General features: G+C 40.7%; 1 protein-coding gene across 1 annotated transcript in view; it reads left to right on the forward strand.

Annotated features, from left to right (window-relative positions):
- LOC137618147 (serine/threonine-protein kinase SIK3 homolog) overlaps positions 1–20594 on the forward strand; it is a 267259-nt gene that overhangs the window by 33037 nt on the left and 213628 nt on the right. Inside the window, exon 2 of the mRNA XM_068348177.1 lies at positions 18650–18830. Within this exon, the coding sequence (XP_068204278.1) occupies positions 18650–18830 (181 nt within the window). The remainder of the gene's footprint in view (positions 1–18649; positions 18831–20594) is intronic.

Raw genomic sequence — 20594 nt, forward strand, 5'->3', positions numbered from 1 at the left:
TTTTGCTACTTCAAGAAATCCTCCACTGACTTGTACCAAGTAAATCGGGATCTTTTGTAGATGCTGTTGCTGACGGAATACTTTTTGTCTCGGAGCCTTAACTGTATTTCACTAGTAGCTGGCTTTCTAGGTTATCTAAGATAGGAAAAAGACCTCGGTCTCAGCTGTGAAAGGGTATTGCTCAACCTTGAGCCAGGTACTGAGACTGAGAGGAATGGATATATTCTCTTTGTGGGAATTGTCTGTACTTATCAGGAGTATGGAGCAATCCTGTCCCCCATGAAATTCGACCTCCAGCTTGGGATCTGGCCAAGGTCTGTGGTCTTTAGAGAAGCTAGCCTCAGATAGGGACCTTACTCTGAAAACACTCCTCCCTCTCTCTCTCTCTCTCTCTTTTTTTTTTTTTTTTTTTTTTTTTTTTTTTTTTTTTTTTTTTTTTTTTTTTTTTTTTTTTTTTTTTTTTTTTTTGCTTTGACTAAGCTTGTAGGTGAAAAACACACACTATCATATTTGGGCTTTCATCCTGAGCACTAGAAGTTGATATTCTTAGTCTGGGTTTCTGATTTCGTTGCTAAAATTCAAAATTCATCTATCCTTGATTCTAGGTTTTTTTTCCACAGTTTCATCACTTAGGGAAGTAACCTAGGATCTGTATGAGTTGCTTTTGTGTTCTGTAAATTTGCTAAGGTGCTACCTTAAGGGTATCGGCCTGGTGTGATTTTGGTGGTATTGGCTGAAATTCGCGAAAATTAGCTACTGTCATATTTCGATAGGTTTGGGGCCCCTCCATTGCCACGCGCAAGATGAAATCGATACAAAGCCTTTCAAACGGTTTAAAGGGCAATTTAAAGGACCTACCTGGTAAAGGATTAAAGGGCTGTGTAGGCGTAACCTCAGCATTTTTTTTTGTTCGTTCTTCCTTGAAGTATTTATTTCTTTTTATCATAATTTTTTTTCGTTCGTCGTACGATATGTTTTCCCAATAGAGTCGGCATCTCCCTATGTTTATGGCAACAACAAAGCCAGTTGTAGCTAGGCCTATATTGTGTGGTTATGCTCTCTTGTATTTTCAAACAGTTGCATCACTTTTTTGAATTATTGAACATCAATTGTGATTTATATATACTACCAGAATGCCTTTAAGGAAGTTTAGTAAGCGAAGAGAAGCAAGCTCTCGCAATATCAAGGCTTATAATGAAAACATAAGGAGAAACAAAGGTTTTACATCCCGCATGGCGGCCACGTGTGAGGATGACCTCACTTGTTCATCCTTTAGCGAATCCGCTTCGAGTGAATTCTATCATTCCCTTGCTCATATATATCAAGGTGATGATGATGGAACTGATGATTTTATTTTGAAGTTATCTGATGACGAGGAGGAGGAGAAGGAGGAAGAAGAGAAGGAACATTTTCGAAATGTAACTTCTATTCATGAGGCAACAGATGATGGTGTGTTATCGGGAACCAAACTACGAAATTCTTTATTGAGTGGTTTTGTAACTGAAAAAGAAAAGCTCTTAAGTGTAAGCAGTGATGGGGAAATAGTTTCATTACCCTTGAAAGTTTTGAAAGATGCTTTTAGTTCGACATATTGTGGGCAGTGTGAAAGCAACATAACACTCGAAGTTGATAAAAACAGTTTTGATGTTGACTTGAAACTAAAGTGTTTGTGTGAAGAACCGTCTGTTTTCAAACATACAAAAGTGAAAGAAAGTGAGTGTGAAAACAGATACTATTGGTGAAACAACAGCTTCTTTTATGTATCAAAATATGATAAATGGGGGAGGCTTAGCAGCCTTGAATAACACTCGAATTGCCTTAGGTGCTAGACCTATGGCAAACAGCACTCACCAAAGGTATAAAAAATGTATTGAGGGAATTGCTTGCGATAGCTACAACGAATCCATGAAAGAAGTTGATAAAGCAATATTTAATTATTATGATAGTATTGGTGTCAGACCGGATGAAAATGGCAATTTACCTATTGAAGTAATAGCTGATGGTACTTGGATGAAAAGGGGGCATAAATCCCCTATTGGCATTGGAGTTGTTTCGGAGGCTTACACTGGGTTTCTTCTTGATGGGGAAGTTTTTAGTAAGATCTGTAATGCCTGCAGTGCTTTGATTAATAAACTAAAAAAAGAAAAGCTAACTAAAGAACAATATGATGTAGCTTATGAAAAACACAAACAGTCTGGGAATTGCAAAAAGAATTTTGATGAAGCTTCTGGAAATATGGAAGCTGCTGGTGCTCTTGCATTGTGGCAAAGATCACTCAACAGGAAATTCATATATAAAGTATTTGTTGGTAATGGGGATTTTACAGCATATAAAGCAATACGCTGTTTGAATGAGGGCACCGGTCCTTATGGCACTCCATATGAAGTCCTCAAAGAAGAATGCATCAACCATGTTCAGAAGAGGATTGTCTTTCGTCTCATGGCCTTGCGAAAGAAATACGTTATGTTCAGGAGTGAACTTGGGGGACTCAATAAATTAAGTGATACCACAGTGATAAAAATTGGAAAATACTTTGGCATAGCAGTAAGAAACAGAGTAAAAGATGCTACTGACCCAATAACTGCTATCAAAAAGAAATATAATGGCAATCTATTTACATTTGACTAGTAATGATGAAAATTGTGATCATTCTCTGTGTCCTATTGGTAAAAATAGTTGGTGTTTTTATAATCATGATTTGGCGATGAATGTACCTCCGAGGAGTCATAAAAAGATGAAAGTAAAACTGCAACTTACAGAGGAACAAAAGATCCCAGTTCGCAAAATATTTGAAGAGCTTTCCTCTGATGATTTACTGCAAAGATGTGCAAAAGGTCGTACTCAAAATCTAAATGAATCTTTCAATGGGAAAATATGGGCAAAGTGTCCTAAGGTCAGACTTCATGGGAAGGATAAGGCGACCTTTGCCTTTCATGCTGCTGCAGCGGTACATAACCTCGGCTATGCAGCAAGTTCATTACTGCCTGTTACGAGAAAAACAACAGCAGAAAGCCTAAAAGGACTTCTGATGAAAGAGAAGACCAGGAAAAGAATGTCTGCAATGTATTCAAGAACGGCGAAGAAACAAAGAACATCTTAAGGAGGATATGAAGGTGGAGTTCATTAGTCCTCTAAAACCCTGGCAACAGTGATACTCCCAGAGAATTGACCATAGGTCTCCAGAATTCTAACTCTTGGCGCGAGTATCCTTAAGAAAATTCTTAAGGATATCGTATAATATCAGGGGACGTATTTCTTGATACGACACATGGCAATCTTCACCCCGAATAGAGTTTTCGCTCTGAGGGGAAGAGTGGCGAAAATGAAGGGGAGCCGTCATCAAGGTTACCCGGTGGATCCCCTTTCCCGTACTACTACGGAGCAACACGGAGTAACTCATTCCTTGTTGCAATTAAGCATGGATGGCTACAGATAGAGTAGTTTTGGGTGGGGATTCTTTACATGTGAATACTCCTTTTCTAGAAAGGAGGGCGGGTCCATCAGGATGACATGGGTATCTCACCCAAAAATAGATTTTCTCTTTGCTCAAAATCCGTTTTTTGGACTCGGCCATGTCGTCCTGATGGAAGTTTGCCGAGAATTACTTGAAAGTACTATATTTGTTGGTTTGTATAAGTGCCTTTACCTTGAATCAGCTTCTATATGGTCACCAGACCACATAAATCTATGACGCTACCGTTATTCGTCATCTCCGCTAAGTTTGGAACTAACTTTGGGCTTCCTGCCCCCTGCAGGGAAAACACTGACTATAGAAGCGACAAGGTTTTGTATACGTAAGAACAAAGTGGAATTAACTCACCACAAGCATGTTCATACATTGAAGCAACTTCAAGTATTTTAAATTAGGAAAATAATTAAAGGACTCTGGCTAGTTTTATTCAGCTACTTGTGGGGCGAATAAAACGCAAATACATTTTTGTATTTATTCGTTTAGACAAAAATAAATACAACAACAAATGTATTAAAATAGAATCATTTACTACATAACCAACATTCTTAAAGTACATATATATTTATCACCTGAAAGGGAAGAAATATATGTTAATAAGGCCAGTCAGAGATATTGCAAAATTATTAAGATAATTTCACATTAGATGTTGGATGTGTTCAAACACTGTGTACGTATGTACACATGGCACTGGTGTTATTGGTTAGATTCTACACCTATAAAGAACAGTCCAAGGGGCACTACGGTGACCCTTAATAAAAGGTATTACACTTGAAGGTGATAACACCTTTTCACCCATTCACTGTAAAGTCCCAAACAGTTCACTGTTCATCGCAGCACTAGACGACAGGTTTTATAACACTACCTGCCGCCACTATGAAGTGTTTAATTTCATGCACTTGCTTCTCTTAATGTTTATAAAAGACTCTAGAGGATCTCCAACCTGTATATGAGCGGAGTCTATCAAAGTCCATATGCTGAAAAAAGTTCAGCGAGGAAGCAATTTTTCTCGGATCATGACCTGCGGGTGTACTGTCAGGATCCGCTCTGCGAATAAAGTAGGTGAGCTTTGCCCTCAGTTGTTTCAGGGATAAGTTTGATCCTGAGGTTTTGCCTATGAAGAGCTATCCTCCCTTGAAGTCTGAAGTTCTTCGAAGATAGACCTTTAGACATACTACTGGACATAGAGAGACATCTTCCTTTAGAGGGCAGATTCTCCAAGGACCCCACCTCTTGGTGGGTACCTCGTTTTTGGCGAGAAAAGTAGGATCGCGATGAAGATTCAGTCCTCCCTCTTCTGTGAGCTGAATATGGCCCTTGTCTCTTGACAGGGCTACTATTTCACTAACTCTAGCCCCTGAGGCTATAGCAAACTAAAATATCACTTTCTGTGTTAGATCCTTTAGGGAGCAATCTTCATTGTTCAAGTGCGAAGCATAGTGCAAGACTTTGTCCAAAGATCATGAAATGGGCTTCAGAGGGGTCTCTAGACAGGGCTACTATTTCACTAACTCTAGCCCCTGAGGCAGATCCTTTAGGGAGCAATCTTCATTGTTCAAGTGCGAAGCATAGTGCAAGACTTTGTCCAAAGATCATGAAATGGGCTTCAGAGGGGCTGTTGTTTTAAGTCTAGCGCATGTCTTCGGAATCTTGTTGAAGATTTTGTTCGACAGGTCCACCTGGAAGGCGTATAGAAGAGGTCTAGTCGAAGCTGACTTACACGTAGTTATCGTGGTGGAAGCCAAGCCTTGTTCATGAAGGCGGATGAAGAAGGACAGGCAGAAGTCTATTGAGATTTCTATCGGCTTCTTTGCTTTAACAAAAAAGACCCACTTCTTCCAAGACGATTCGTATTGTCTTCTGGTTGATTTTGACTTGTATTCTTCTATAAACTCGATGCTGTCTTTCGAGATCCCAAACCTTTTCTTGACTGCTAAGGTGAAAAAATCATGAGATGAAGGTTTTGGGTTCTCAAGTGATGAAGCGTAGACAATTGACTTCTGAACCAGTTGGGATAGAACTGGGTTCGGTAGAGGAAACAGCCTCAGCCTCAGTTCTATCACCAGAGGGAACCAATTGCACTTGAGCCACTTGGGGGCCACCACTGCTGCTGTCCCCTTGAAGGATCTCAGCTTGTTGAGGACCTTCAGCAGGAGATTTATTGGCGGGAACAGATAGATATGATTCCATCTGTTCCAATCGAGGGACATGGCATCCATCGCTTCTGCCCTAGGGTCCTCGTATGGGGGCACGTATCGAGGTAGTTTCTTGTTGTCGCTCGTTGCGAAGAAGTTGATCTGCATTTCTGGGACTTTTTCCAAGATGAAGGAGAATGAGTGTGTCTAGGGACCATTCTGACTCTATTGGCTTTCACCTGGATAGAGCGTCCGCCATCACATGCGGAACCCTTGTAGGTGAACTGCTGATAAATGCCATCTTTTCTTTCTTGCCAAGCGAAAGATGGCCAACATCACGGGGTTGATGTAGGGCGATCTCGAGCCTTGTCGGTTCAGACATCTCACTATCACTTCGCTGTCCAAGACCAACTTGATGTGGGCTGATCTGTAAGGGGATAGCTTTTTCAACGTCAGGAGGACTGCCATAGCCTCCAGAATGTTGATGTGAAAGGTCTTGAACAGGGATGACCAGGTCCCTTGAGTTTTCCTTTGATGGGAATGACCTCCCCATCCTTTCGTTGAGGCATCCGTGTGGATGACTATCGACGGTTGAGGTGGTTGCAAGGGAATAGTCCTTGCTAGGCTCTTGACATTCGATCACGGCCTTAGAAGCGATCGCAGCAAGGTCGATGTCGGTCTCTGTTGATCTCTTCGAGCGTTTGATGCGTATCTTCTCCAGACTCCTGATGCATCTTTTAGCTGTGCTCTTAGCACTGGGTCTGTTACTGCTGCAAACTGGAGAGAGCCCAGTAATCTTTCCTGTTGGCATTTTGAAATCCTGTTGGATTTCAGTAGTCTCTTAACAGAACCCGCGATCTCTCCCCTCTTCTTTGGTGGAATGGAGAGGTAGTGTGACTGCAAGTTCCAATGGATTCCCAACCATTGAAACTCTTGAGCTGGAGAGAGACGAAACTTCTTGTGTTGATCTTGAAGCCCAGATGTTCCAGGAACTGGATCACCTTTGTGGCTGCCTGCAGACAAGCTGTCTTGTATGCTGCCCACATCAGCCAGTCGTCCAGGTATGCAGCTACCTGAACACCTTCTAAGCGTAGCTGTTGTACGACTGCGTCCGCAAGTTTCGTGAAGATCCTTGGGGCTATGTTCAGTCCGAAGGGCATGGCTCTGAAGACATATTTTGTCTTCCGTAGCTTGAATCCTAGGTAGGAGGAGAGGGGGTGGTTGACTGGAAGGTGGCCAGTAAGCATCTGCCAGGTCTATTGAGACTGTGTACGCCCCTTTCGGTAACAGGGTCCTTATGTGTTGTAGGGTTAACATCTGAAACCCGTTGTTCTCGATGAACTTGAGTGGAGACAAGTCTAGAATGACTCCGAGTTTGTCCGAGTCCTTCTTGAGAACACAAAACAGCCTTCCCTGGAATTTGATGGACTTTGCTTTCCTTATAACCTTTTTGTTCAAGAGTTCTAAGGTATATTCTTCCAATAAGGGGGTGGAGTGTTGGAAGAATTGAAGAAGTGAAGGTGGAGATCTGTTCCATTTCCATCCTAGTCCATTTTTGATTAGGCTGTGGGCCCAGGGATCGAAGGTCCAACGATCCCGAAAGTAGAGAAGTCTTCCTCCTACCTGGAGCATCTCATTGCTTGGATGATCCGGAGGGTTTGCCACCCTGACCATGTCATCCTCTACCTCTTGAGGAGTTTCTTGAGGAGCCTCGTCTAGATTCTCTACCTTTTGGGCGAAAGGTAGTGGTGTGCCTCTCAAAACCTGGGTTGAAGGCTGGTGACTGGGCTACCAGTTGTTGAGGCACCACCCGGAAAGGGGTTTGCGGCTGAGTAACCATTTGGGGCACCGTGGTCATGGTGACCGTAGGATGTTGTACAGGTCGAGGAGGCAGTATTGGCTTCTTCGTCTTCCCTTTAGGTTGGGGACCAGCATCAGGGGAAGATTTTCTCTGGGCAGAGATGCCCCACTTTTGGAGAAGGTTCCTATTCTCCGTGGCAGCTTTAGCAACTACCTCTTGGATTGCTTCCTTTGCGAAGAGGTCCTTGCCCCAGGTACAGGAAGTGATCAACTTCCTGGGCTCGTGTTTGACCGTTGCATTGGCAAACACAAACACTCTACAGGTCCTCCTGGCCTTCACAAAATCGTACAAGTCCTTGACCAGAGTAGCCATGTGCATCTTGGCAAGGACTGTATACATGTCTGGGGTGCTTGCAATGCCTGCACACATCTCCATGCAGTTCTGGAAGGACAGAGAGGCAGCTAGTATCTCTTTTGTCTCCTGTTCTCTTCTCAGGAGAAAGTCCGACAGCTTCGGGAGGTTCTCATTGAACTGCTTTCCTGCAATGTCCGTGTCGAGCTTTGCATTGAGAAGGTTAAGTGGACCTCGTTCCAATCCTTCTCGCCCGTGGGCAAGGCCAAAGACAATGGCCTACACTCCTCTAGCATAGGACATGGTTTGCCTGCATCAACTGCCTTAAGCACACTGTGGAGAGCTTTTGATGTGAAGGGGAAAGCTCTGGATGAAGGAGCAAGGAAAGTAGGGTGCTTCTTGCTCAACGCAGAAACTCTAGAGTTTGTATAGCCTGCCTTCTTCAGGCTACTCGTCAAGAGAGCCTGTGCCTTGTGGTATAAAACCACGACCTCCTTGGGTTCCGTCTCTTCCTTAGACGCTGGCTCACTCTTCAGCCGGATGAAACATTCCGGGTAAGCCGAAAGGTTTGGCCAGAATTGGGTATCGTCTAGGGGGATGGCCCCCATTTTCTCCGAGATATAGAGTTTCCCTTTCATCTTGGGCATGAACTCTGCATACCTCCAGGGATTGGTTTCGGAGCATGATGGCAGGTCAGACACATAGGGCCGCTTGTAGGACCCAAGAGAAGCAACTATACGGCTCGCTTCCCTGAATTGCTTCTTCATATCTACGTTTTCCTTACGTAGAGTATTGACCAACTGCTGGATCTGGGCCATAAGCGCTTGGCCCGTGGGGAACAGCGGGTCTGGTTGAGGGGTTGGAGCCGAAGAAGTTGATGGCACAGGTTGAAATGCTGACACAGGCAGAAGAGGGTCCTCCGCTTCTGTTGACTCGAGGTCTTATTCCTCCTCAGGTGGTTGGGCCACCTCTTCTTCAGGGTCTTCTTGAAGGAGATCCTTTTCAGTGTCCGAGGACACTTCTGACATCCTCTCCTGATGGATGTCCATGCCTTGTAGAGCCTCATTGATGTCGGCCTCAAATGCTAGTTGCACGTAGGGAGGCACGACTGCATCAGATGTTGCCTTAGGGAACAGCAGGCTTCTGATCGCGTTGCTTGGTAGGTACGGTCCCGGAGAGTTCTTCTGGAACCCTCCTACCCACTTCTGAAGCGTTTCCCTTGCAGTATCCGTCAACTCCGACGTCTTGGGATCGCCGAAACCCTCGGTCATCAAGATCGAGCAGACGTTGCAACCCTTGGGGTCCTAGTATCTTAAGGTTTCAGTTGTGATGGAGCAGGGGGCATGAGACCTGCACATGTTGTGGCCATAAAAGTTCTTACTCTTGTGGTTGCAGTACATAACTGCACACTTCACTTTGGCCTCCTCCTGTAAGGAAAGAAAAAGGTGAAATGAGTATGGGGTAATTTATCACACTGATAAATTAATTTCATGCATTACAAATAGCACTTACTATTATCATTATAGCTTAGGATAGTAAGCTAGAAAAGGAATAGGAAAGACACATATCCATGTTTCCTGTCCAGGCAATTGCTGTGACCTCCCTCAATATTAATATTAGAAATTTCCTTATTAGGGGAATCTCGGGTGGAAGAGCTCTAGAATAAAGAGCTGAATTTAGTGTATACTAGCACTAACCCTCCCACAATTGGAATATTAATACTGTAGGGTAAAGATATTGTGTTCTGATGACCTATGGCTCATCAGGATATTGAAGGAATACTTCACTTCAACATTATTTAGCGGTCTCAACAATGGACTGTGAAAGGACACACAGAATATGTTGGAAAACATACTACTGTATATTATATACTATAGTTTTCTAACTGCTGTATTTACTATACTGTAAAAGAACTGGCTATTGTATAATCTTATACTGTAGTTCTGCCGGCGTGCTACTGGCTAGGCTAGTACCTGATGGCACTAGCCAACAGAGAGAGAGAAAGCATGAAGAGAAGGGCTACTGTATTATTATAGTTTAGTACAATAATTAGGGTTGTAGGGACTACTGCCTCTGCCTTCTTTCCGGAATGAGGATTCAAATGGAAGGGGAAATAATGTATTAATTCTAGCTTCCATCCAGCCACAATATCTGTTACCGGCTGCTCAGGGTTTGTGGATGGCAGTCCAAGAGAGGACTGAAGAATACTCAAGAGTTGTTTAGGGTCTCCGACCGGCAGCCATCATGGCCGGCACAACCTTTCCCGGAGCCATGCTTCTGTTAGGGGGAAGGTTGAAGCGGCAATCAAGCCGCCATTGTAGGAGCCAGGCCGGCATCGTAACCCGCCCGGCAAGCAGGGAGATTGTAGAATACCGGCTCCCCTCCTATTGGCTGTGAGAGACTATGAACAGAGCATTACGCCCTAGATTCCCCGCCACATCATAAAAAGTTAAGGTGCGCTCCCATAAGGTCAGGAGTTAGTGCTACTCTAGCCTTTAAGAATAATCTCTCTGTGGTTCAAATTTTAGATGGTGGAGTATGGAAGCGTCAGACCACATTATTTCCGGGAATGCACTTGAAAGTCTTTAGATATGTTTTACTATGTCCTGTGATTACTGCTCAGCTAGTGATGTAGTAACCCTAGCTCCTTTAGGTGAACAAAAGTATCATGTCTAAGTTAGTGGTTACAACATGAGTCTATGGTGAGAGAGAGAGTCTCCGGTTCTTTTCTTCTCTTCTTCCCCTCCTTTGTAGTATAAATATTGGAATCCTATGTAGCTGGATAGATATAAATACAGGTAAGCCTCACCTATAGCTAGCAGTTTTTCTATTACTGTAGAATAAAAATGTTCATTCTACCATACTCCTTATGAGGGGAGGATGGATATTATAGGTAAATTCATTTATTTGTATATTCCTTGCTTGACAGACTTAAAAGTTGTAAAAAAAAGGAAAAAAAAAGAAAAAAAAAGGAGAGATTTTCCTTTAAAAGGCCTTTGGTTGCTTGGGGTTGTGATCCTGACACTATTTTTGACCCTTTAGGCTCAAAGGTAAAAAAATTACACCATTTTTCATTGTTATCTACCCTGTACCTGTATAAGTAACCCTATTAGTTTCAAATTTGCAGGGGAGAAACTTTACATATGGGCCATTTTTTTTAAACTACCACAAATCTTCTAACCTTTGTGCATCATTAACCTTACATTCAGGAGCGAGTAGCATCACCTGCATATGCAACAAGCTTGTTTTCTAGGCCAAACCACATGTCATGTGTATATAGTATGAAAAGTAATGGGCCATGAACACTACCCAAAGGAACACCAAATATCACATTCCTATACTTTAGTGCCCATCAATAACAAGTCTGCAACTTATTAGTTACAAAATTCAATAATGATGCTAAGAAAAGATCCACTCTCTCCTAGCTGTTTGAGTTTGAAAACAAGGGCCTCGGGATTAATTCACTAAAATCTAGAACAATCATACAAACTTGTTGACCACAATCAAGGGAATTTTATGCAGCATTGGAGATTGTATGAAGGTCATCACATATTCCAAGTACTTCACAAAAGCCAAATTTCAAACTTGGGAACAAATGATTACCTTCAGCAGACTTATTTAGACGTTTAGTCAAAAAACGTTCAAAAACTCTAGATATTGTACAGTAATACAGTATGTGAGTTATGAAAATTGGGCAGTAATTATTTGGACTTGAGCTATCACAAACTCATATATGTATTGGAATAACATTACCAATTCTCCAACAAGTGCTTAAAGTTCCTCTTCTTGCTAACTTGCGCAAAATAACATAACTTTGTATCGGTCCGACTATCAAGGGGGCCGTCCGGCTTATGCCGTTTTTCAAGGACAGGACATTTATATTCATACCACTTAAAAAGGTGACTTAGAACATCTCCGAACAGCATAGGATTTCTGCCTCTGACCTCCGGTTTGCGACGCTAGTGTGTTTTATCCTAAAAATTACTGTTTTTCAAATTCTATCTTCTACCTTGATGATTAATATTCAGACCTGAGATTACTACCCTATTCTGATGTCAACCTCCAATCAAATGAGTTTTTTTTCTAAAAGTAATTTTTTTTTGCCAGATATGAATTTTTTCATTTTGGTAAAAGAAGTAAACCCTAAAAATTAAGAAAAAATTGGAAAAAGGGCAACATTTGATTGTTTTATACAGTAATGTCTTTCTAAGTTATATACCAAATTTCAATACTATATCTTTAAAACTAAGGGAGAAGATAGAATTTGAAGGTCAATAAGTATAGTTTTGAGATATGGGTGTTCAAATATTGATAAATCAAGATTATTAATTTTATGTACCTTTTTGGACGTTAATAAACCAAAACAAAGTTATTTATCATAATATGATCATAAATAAAGATCCCTTTGCTCAATATCTTGCTTCTCTAGGCGAGACTATCGCTCCTTCATCATCTATCTCCTACAGTAACTTCACTAATTTTGCCGATATTTCCCACTTCTGAACTCTTATTAAAGTGAATTTTCTTCTTCCTTATGTTAGTGAGATGTTGAAATTGTCTTTTCTTCTTTGGCATGATGAAATTCTTGCCGAAACCGAGAAAAATAGACTTAAAAACAAGTGAATGTCAGAGGTCGAACTCAAACGTGTACTTTCTCTGAGGTTTGTGCTAGGACTGAAGGCCGAAGGGTGTAATTACCATGTAATACATTGTCTTTTGACTCGTAGAATTTATACAGATGCCATTGTTCACAATTTGTTTTATATTAAAATGTAAAAATTATCCAAATTTACTATAACAAGAAATACTGCATTTTCTTTAGGGTACAATGTTTTTGGTTTATTGAGTCACTTTTACTGATTACCCTGTAACTATGAAAGTAAGAGGAATTTTGACAAAATATTTCCTTTGCCCATTTCCTATTGCTAACGAAGCTCAGTGAATTTTTTCAGGATTTTGTGTTTTTCTTCCTATATCCCCATGTATTGGCATACTGGCCGGGCCCTTGAAAGTTATCTGGAAGAAAACCATCTCCTTCTAAAATGTCTGCTGGTGTTGGACAATGCATCTGCTCACCTTCCTGGCCTCAAGGATGATATTCTCCTAGAAAATTCCTTTATCAAGGTTATCTTCTTTCCAATTAACACCACCCCTCTCCTCCAGCTTGTGGACCAGCAAATGATTTCTAATTTCAAGACTCTCTTCGAAACGATGTTTCAAAGTCACTAACAGTACAAACCTTGCCCTTCATGAATTTTGGAAGGAGCAATTTGATATTGTGATATGCCTCAGACTCATTGATCAAGCTCGGCAGGAGGTTTTGCGGCACACCTGGAACGCTTCGTAGAAGCAGCTCTGGCCATATGCCGTTTCCACATGAGACCTCGTGGGATTCCACTCAGGCCTAGTTGAAGGCGAAGCCGAAACTATTGACAATCCTGCACCAGTTCCGCAACCTGAGATTGAGGAAATCGTTTCACTTGGGAAGTCCGTGGGGCTGGTTGTTGATGATGAAGGTAGAGTATTAATAAGCTTCTTGAGAAACACCAAGAGGAGCCCTTACGAAGGACGACCTATAGGAGTTAGAATCCATGTAATTGAACGTCATTCTGGAACAGTTCTCTGGTGGTGAGGAGGAGGAAAACATAGATACGACTACGACAACGGCAAAAATTAAGGAGATGTTTTCTTATCATCATAGAAAAAACACCCCAAAAATGTTCACACAGGTTGTCGTCTTGCGCAGTTTAATGACATTTGCCAGTCATTTCAAGAACATTTTGAAAAGTATCCAGAAACGACCTTTCTTGGATTGTTATTTTTCTAATAAGCCATTAGTAAGCCAAGGTGAAGGTCAGTATAATCTGAGAAAATGCAGAAGTGGAAGTGAAGAAGAAATTGATGAAAATTAGAAAGACAAAATCTAAAGCAAGAAAAAAAAAAATTAATTTCAAGTGTTTCGTAAAGTTTAGTGTTAATGTTTCCTGCCGTATGCCCTCCTCCTCTTCCACCACTTTTGCTTTCGGACGTTGCTTACTCGAAAGGTAAGCTTCCACATTTTCGTATTTTCCATCTGTTATTGGATTACGTTCTAATATCTACTTTATTTACAGGTACAGAGTATTAACGGTCACGTTAGTTATATTGAATGATTCAAATTTAACTGTCTCTTTCACTGTGGTTATAGCTTCATTATAAAATTTAATGTGTTTTTTTGTAGGGCTTGGAAAGAATTAGGCTATATACATGTAAAACATTACTTATTATACGAAAAAAATCGTTACGAAAGTTACTTCGTAAAGAATTAATTTTACATCTTAAGGTATTACTGTATTATATATTTTTTTTATCATTTCTCATATGGACTACAGTTTATTTGTTATTTCTCTGTTACCTTTCCACACCGGTCGGCTTTCCCGGTTGGAGCTCTGGGATTTGTAGCATCCTGGTTTTCAAACTAGGGATGTATCTTGGATAATATAAGAATAATAATAATACCCCTTAGAAAGTACTAACTCCTACATGTATATTATTGTATTATTCAACCCCTGATGACTGCTAATGGCTGAGCTAATATTAGATGTCGCTTGTACTAGTCATCTACATCATGAGGCAACCTTTTGCCAGTATGTCTAGACACTGTTTTAGGTGTATTGAAAATCTGTCGGCCTATTATTAAAAGTGTAATAGGACATGTCACATGATGAATCTTTGCATGGATTTCTTGCTTGTTAGCACTTGATTAAGAAGTGGAAGGAGGTATGTACTGATCTGTACTCCTGTACTGTACCATTCTTCTATCTCTGAATCTGATTGCTTATTGTATGAATCAGGATTGCAGAATGGTGAAGTTTTTTTAATAGAAGGAATTGGATCAAAGCTTTAAATGAAGGATTTCATTGTATAATGAGCCCAGCACCATCATTACAATCAACAGGTAGTATAAAATTACTGCTGGACAAAACATTACGAAAAGCTAGCCAAGGGTTCGAAACTGAATAGGCTAGGCCAGGGACACTGCCACATAACAAATTATTGTGATAACATTTTAATTTTTGGTACTAGATACTGAACACTGCCGGTCAGAACATTGGCAGCTGCAGTCGTTCCTCTCATGCCTTGGGATGATCTCGAGACGCTACAGTGATTCCATTACCAATGTCCGTTGAGTTTGCTATTGCAGCACAGATAACAGGAATCCAATTAAGTCTCAGGCTCTGGGGCAATTGATTCTCAGACCTGGAGTCTCTTGCCACGGAAATTGCTTCCAGGATTGGCCGAGCAGCTTCCTGTTCAACCTTTGGTTGGGCGCAGTAATATACTTTGCCTCACCTTGTTGCTTAACATTCCCAAAAAGACAGAAGGCAAGATCCTTTCTGACACTGCAGCTACCTTACCAAAGTGCCTTGAGATCTCAAAGGAATAGGAGAGAGAGGAATGTACACTATTTAAAGGCTTCCAAATGGATCTCCAGGTCTTTACAGTCAACTCCTCATGTTGGAAAGTCGAATGGGAACCTTTTACCAATCTTCCCATCTATAAGGAAGACAGCTTCAGACTGTCTTGGGCCTCGAGCATTCACGCTTACCTTTCTGGTACCTACTCGATGGAGACTCACATCTTGGGATTTTATTGACAGTCAACTTGTCCTATCTCCGTTGAGGAGGGAATGTTGTAGGACCGAGACCGTTGACCTCCTTTATCATGATCTGAAAGTTGTATTCAATTGGTAACCCAGATGCATGGCCAGGCAGAAATGGAGGACCTGATGAGGCTGATAACACATTGAACATCTGTTCCAATAGGAGGAAAGTAAGGCACGACCAAGAACTTCAGGCTGGGCGATTACTATGTCATGCAAAACTCCCCTTGACATAGGGGATCTCGTTTTACACAAGCTCTAAACCAGTGATTGCTCAAGGTTGGTTGGAAGAATCATTGGAAAACAACCAGTGATTTCCTTTCCTTCTGCTTTCAGTGGAACAAGAAACACAGGAAGATCAAGCTTAGTGGTTGATTGACTTTAACTCTCCAGGAGAGTTCCAGTTGAACCACTTCTTCAGAGATCCTGCTGTTTTCAGATGAATTCAGGGGTGGGACATACTTAGTTTACATGAACACTTGAGAGAAGTGGTTCACAGAAGTAAAACACCTGCTTTTCAATCTACTGGAAGGCCAAGCAATGCTCTTTGCTATCTCCCCAATAGGTTTTAATAGTCACCTGGAAGGGTTGAAGAACAACTCCACCTTTGTGACCTATGTCCACAAGCAAAGAGTTTCTGTTTCACAGATTCTTGGCAATTGGGCAACCAGATACACACCTGGGCACCCAACAACATGACAAAGTTGTATGCAAGATCTATTCCAACCAGAGGAATGATCTTAGACACACTGAATCACTAGACACATGGAGTAGGATCAGTGATACTCTCATGCGTAGCGGATAGGATCCATACACTTTGGTTATGGCCATCGAAGGACCTGTTCACTTACTGTTTGATGCAGAAATTTAGTCCTAGAACATCTTCCTCGCGCTTGTCTTAAGTATTTGTCATAGAGCAGGCTTCTAGCCCAGCGCAACTCCATTTTTAAACTTTAAGGGGCATAATGACACTATCTTCTGTCATGTGATGACATGACGACACTATTAGAGATTTCAGATCCCCTTATGGAGCACCATTTCCTCTTTCTCTAGATCATTGTTGCTTCTGATATATTCACCTTAAGCCTTGCTGATCCAAAGAGATTCCAGAAGTACTATCCCGGGTCAAGTGCTGAAGTTAGGGATATTAGATCTTCCTTAACCTTTAGTAAGAACCTGTCAGTAGCACTAGTCCTGAAGGTAGGAATCTGGCATGACAGAACTTTCACTGCCCACTATCCACAGTTTTCCCGTAAGTCCCAAGATAATCTAATTCTTGGTTATGCTGTACCTACTTAAGTCTTGTTGCAAACCTGATTCCCTTACAGGACAAGGAGTATTTAGTCTGAGATGGCCGTTGTTACATAAATCTAGAAGGGAAGGTAAAATGTCTGGCCAATCTTCTCTTCATTTTTTCCATTTGGGTGAAGTGGTCGCTCCGTTATAAGTTGGATGTGGTGTTAGGTACAGTTGAATATTCATTTACAGACTTGAGTTCTGTATTGTAGTGTCTCCCCCATTATTATTATAATTATTAGTTGTTACAACTCTTGTTGGAAAAGCAAGATGTTATAAGCCCAGAGGCTCCAACAGAGAAAATAGCCAAAAGAGGAAAGGAAATATGGAAACAGATAGAATAGTGTGCCTGAGTGTACTCTCAAGCAACAAAACTCTTAACAGTGGAGGACTGTTGTAAAAAGACTATGGCACTACCAAAGACTAGAGAACAATGGTTTGAATTTGGTGTGTCCTCTTAGAATATAAGCTATTTATTATTGATAAAGTCTCTCTTCTACCCTTACCAAGTGAAAGTAGCCATTGAACAATTACAGAGCAGTATTTAACCCCTTGAGTGAATAGGAGGAGAATGTGTAAAGAATATGCCAGGCTAATTTTTTTATGGTTTTAATTAAACATTCTTTTAATATTTAGTTATAATATACGATATAGGCGTCAATAACCTTTGATGTCAGGATGCCAAAAAACTTCAGATCAATCAATCAATCAGTGTATGTGTAGGCAAAGGAAAAATGAACCAAAATAAAGGAGGGTTCCAATGTAGTATTATCTGGCCAGTCAAAGGACCCAATAACACTAGCGGTGTAACTCTTGGGTGGCTGGTGCCTTGGCCAACCTACTAACTATGTTGGGAGGATAGACAAAATATAAGCTTCTCATATCTCTCAATACCCATACATTAGGACACAATATCCTTATGGATATATTATTCCATAATTGCCAACCAGTCTCCTGGCATGGATCTTGCATAACACCTGCGTTATCATCATACAGTGTTCTGAAGTAGTTAGGAGGTTGACAGGAGTCATCACTTTGCTCTTCTCCAAGACTAAAGTGCACGAACATTTCCTGGGTCAATAAAGCAAGCCAGATTAGTTTTTGGGACCTACTATCCTTCTAAGTGCTAGTTTCCTTTTAAGGGTCAAAGGTTTATATTACATAAAGAAACAAGACACAAATTTTCAAATCAATTTGTATTTCTACGAACTATATAAGCATGATACCTTCAAGTTGAACTTCCTACCTAAACTTCCCTACAAGTCCTAGATCACAGGTGAAAGTTAAGCTAGCACTACCTTTTGGGTGTGGGGCCTAACCACCTCCTGGCAGTCAGCTGTGTTTACCTGGTTAAAAAGCTTAATAGCCGTTCCAGCTTTGCTGAAGTCACTCCTATTAAAGGTCTTAGGTTTCTATGGTTAGGAAAAATACAAATTAATTAAAAGATTTGTGATATTCTCTGAATATTTGATATAAAAAAAATCTTAAAATAATCAGAAGACATATCTACAATATATTTGGTTGAGCTATACAACAATAAAAAAAAACATTAGAAATTTTTAAAACAAAGAATCGTGTAGTGAGTGAAAATATGTCTGGAAGCAAGAGCAATAACTTAAAATTTGAATCGCACCCAAACTGAGATTGTTCACCTTAGAGTGCCACAGATGGCATTCCCAGTCATATCATAATAGGGGGAAAGGTGATTGGAGTGAGGGAAAGAGGGAAGTTTTTAAACTTTTTAAAGATATATGTTGAAAAAGAAAGCTTCTGAGATGAAGCTAGGTGAACTACAGGCAAGATTCATTGAAAGGATATCATATTGATACCAGCATTTTTTTTTTTATTAACTCGTTCATTTACCAGCAATTTCAGGTTTATTTATTAAGGAATATTAAAGTTGTTAAATGTAATTCACTGATCCAATGATTAACTTTATATCTTCTTTTTTTCAGGTTGCCATAAAAATAATTGATAAAAACAAAGTTGACACAGAAAACTTGAGAAAAATCCTACGCGAAATAGAAATTTTAAAAAAGTTAAGACATCCTCATGTTATTCGCCTATACCAAGTTATGGAAACAGAAAAACATATTCATCTTGTAACAGAGTACGCCAGTGGGGGTGAATTATTTGGTAAGGAGGAAGGTTTGGTTTTATTATGTAAAGTACTGTTTTAAGATTTAGTTTTACTATTGCATACAGTTCTCTTATCCATCTATATAAAAAAGGTGAATAGTTTTCATTTCAGTGATGATACCCATTACATTCTTGTTTTTTTAATTATTTAAATTACCATATAATATATTAAAAGAGTTGAATTTAGTAGAGCATTTTTATACTATTCTTGTTTGATAAAACCTCTCATTATTATTCACAATATCTAATGTGTTCATATAAATTACAAATCTTACAGTAAGTACCATTTTCCAGTTAAAGATTCAGATGAGTCATAGTATCTAAAAGTTCTTGGATATTAACTCAGTGGGGTGATCACCTAGAATCAAAGCTTTCATATACACCTGTGTTCTGTTCCGGTGCTATATGCAAACCTTACGCTCTTTACGTAGGAGTATTATTTCGGCGATAGCTGAAACTAGCTGTTAAAGCTTTTGCACGGGGTAATTACCCTCCGCTAGTTAGCTGAGGGGGTTATCTGGGCTAGACCAACCACTCCACTCACGCCAGCGCTAGTAAATAACTGTCAACTTTATTTCGGCTTGGAGCAGTTCAGACGTCATCTTACTTCCCTGTTAAAAGCAAATAAAAATTTCCCAATAACTGACTTTAAAAGCTAAAAATTTCCTTCAAAACTTTTTCTTTTAAGGTGTGACTGCCCGTGGGGATCTTTAACCATACGAGTTTGTCCCGGCATGGAAGGTCACATGGTTGCAGCACTTTCATGTCACTATTGGAGAGTGATCATCACGGTCTCCGCCTTGCTTGTAGCGGTCACACCTGTACGCAGGAGTTTCCATGGTAGGTTTGTCGAGAGTGATCACCCTTCTAGTGGACGAATTTAGTAGGCTATGGAAGAAGAAGGCCAAGAGGGATTCTTTCCCTTCGGGGTCATTCTTGAAAGGGAAGAAACCTCGCCATTTAACTCCGTTAGCTCGATCTCACCATCGTGACTCTGCTCGGTCAGCTTTCCCATGGGGTCAGTTGAACACGAGTGGTGCCCATGTGATTCCTGGATAACCCAACGACCCGGGGGCCGCAGTTGCTTTCCCTAGTGAAGTAGTTACGGCCGCTGCCATAGGGGATTCACTTTCTGACGATGCTGTGCATTTGCTTTAGTCATCCTCAAGGCTCACAGGTTTCCTGTGCAAGGAAAGGCTACAAGAGGTCTTGCGGTTAGGTGCGGAACTGGAGCAGACATCCTCCCCAGGGGTTGAGTCCCATCTTACCTCTTGAGATTCTGTAGTTCGAGGACCGAGAGTGTCTCATGCACATCCGACTGTCTTGACCTCAGCACCTGCTCACCCTAACGTTTGCTGTGCTTTCGCGGGCGGGCGTGAACAGTTATTATTATTATTATTATTATTATTATTATTATTATTATTATTACTACTAGCCAAGCTACAACCCTAGTTGGAAAAGCAAGATGCTATAAGCCTAAGGGCTCCAATAGGGAAAAATAGCCCAGTGAGGAAAGGAAATAAATAAATGATGAGAATAAATTGACAATAAATCATTCTAAAAACAGTAACAGCATCAAAACAGATATGTCCTATATAAGCTATTAACAACGTCAAAAACAGATACGTCATATATAAACTATAAAATGACTTGTGTCAGCCTGGTCAACATAAAACATTTGCTGCAACTTTGAACTTTTGAAGTTCCACTGATTCAACTACCCAATTAGGAAGATCATTCCACAACTTGGTAACAGCTGGA

This window comes from Palaemon carinicauda, chromosome 24 (genome assembly GCF_036898095.1).
Source record: "Palaemon carinicauda isolate YSFRI2023 chromosome 24, ASM3689809v2, whole genome shotgun sequence".
Lineage (NCBI taxonomy): Eukaryota > Metazoa > Arthropoda > Malacostraca > Decapoda > Palaemonidae > Palaemon > Palaemon carinicauda.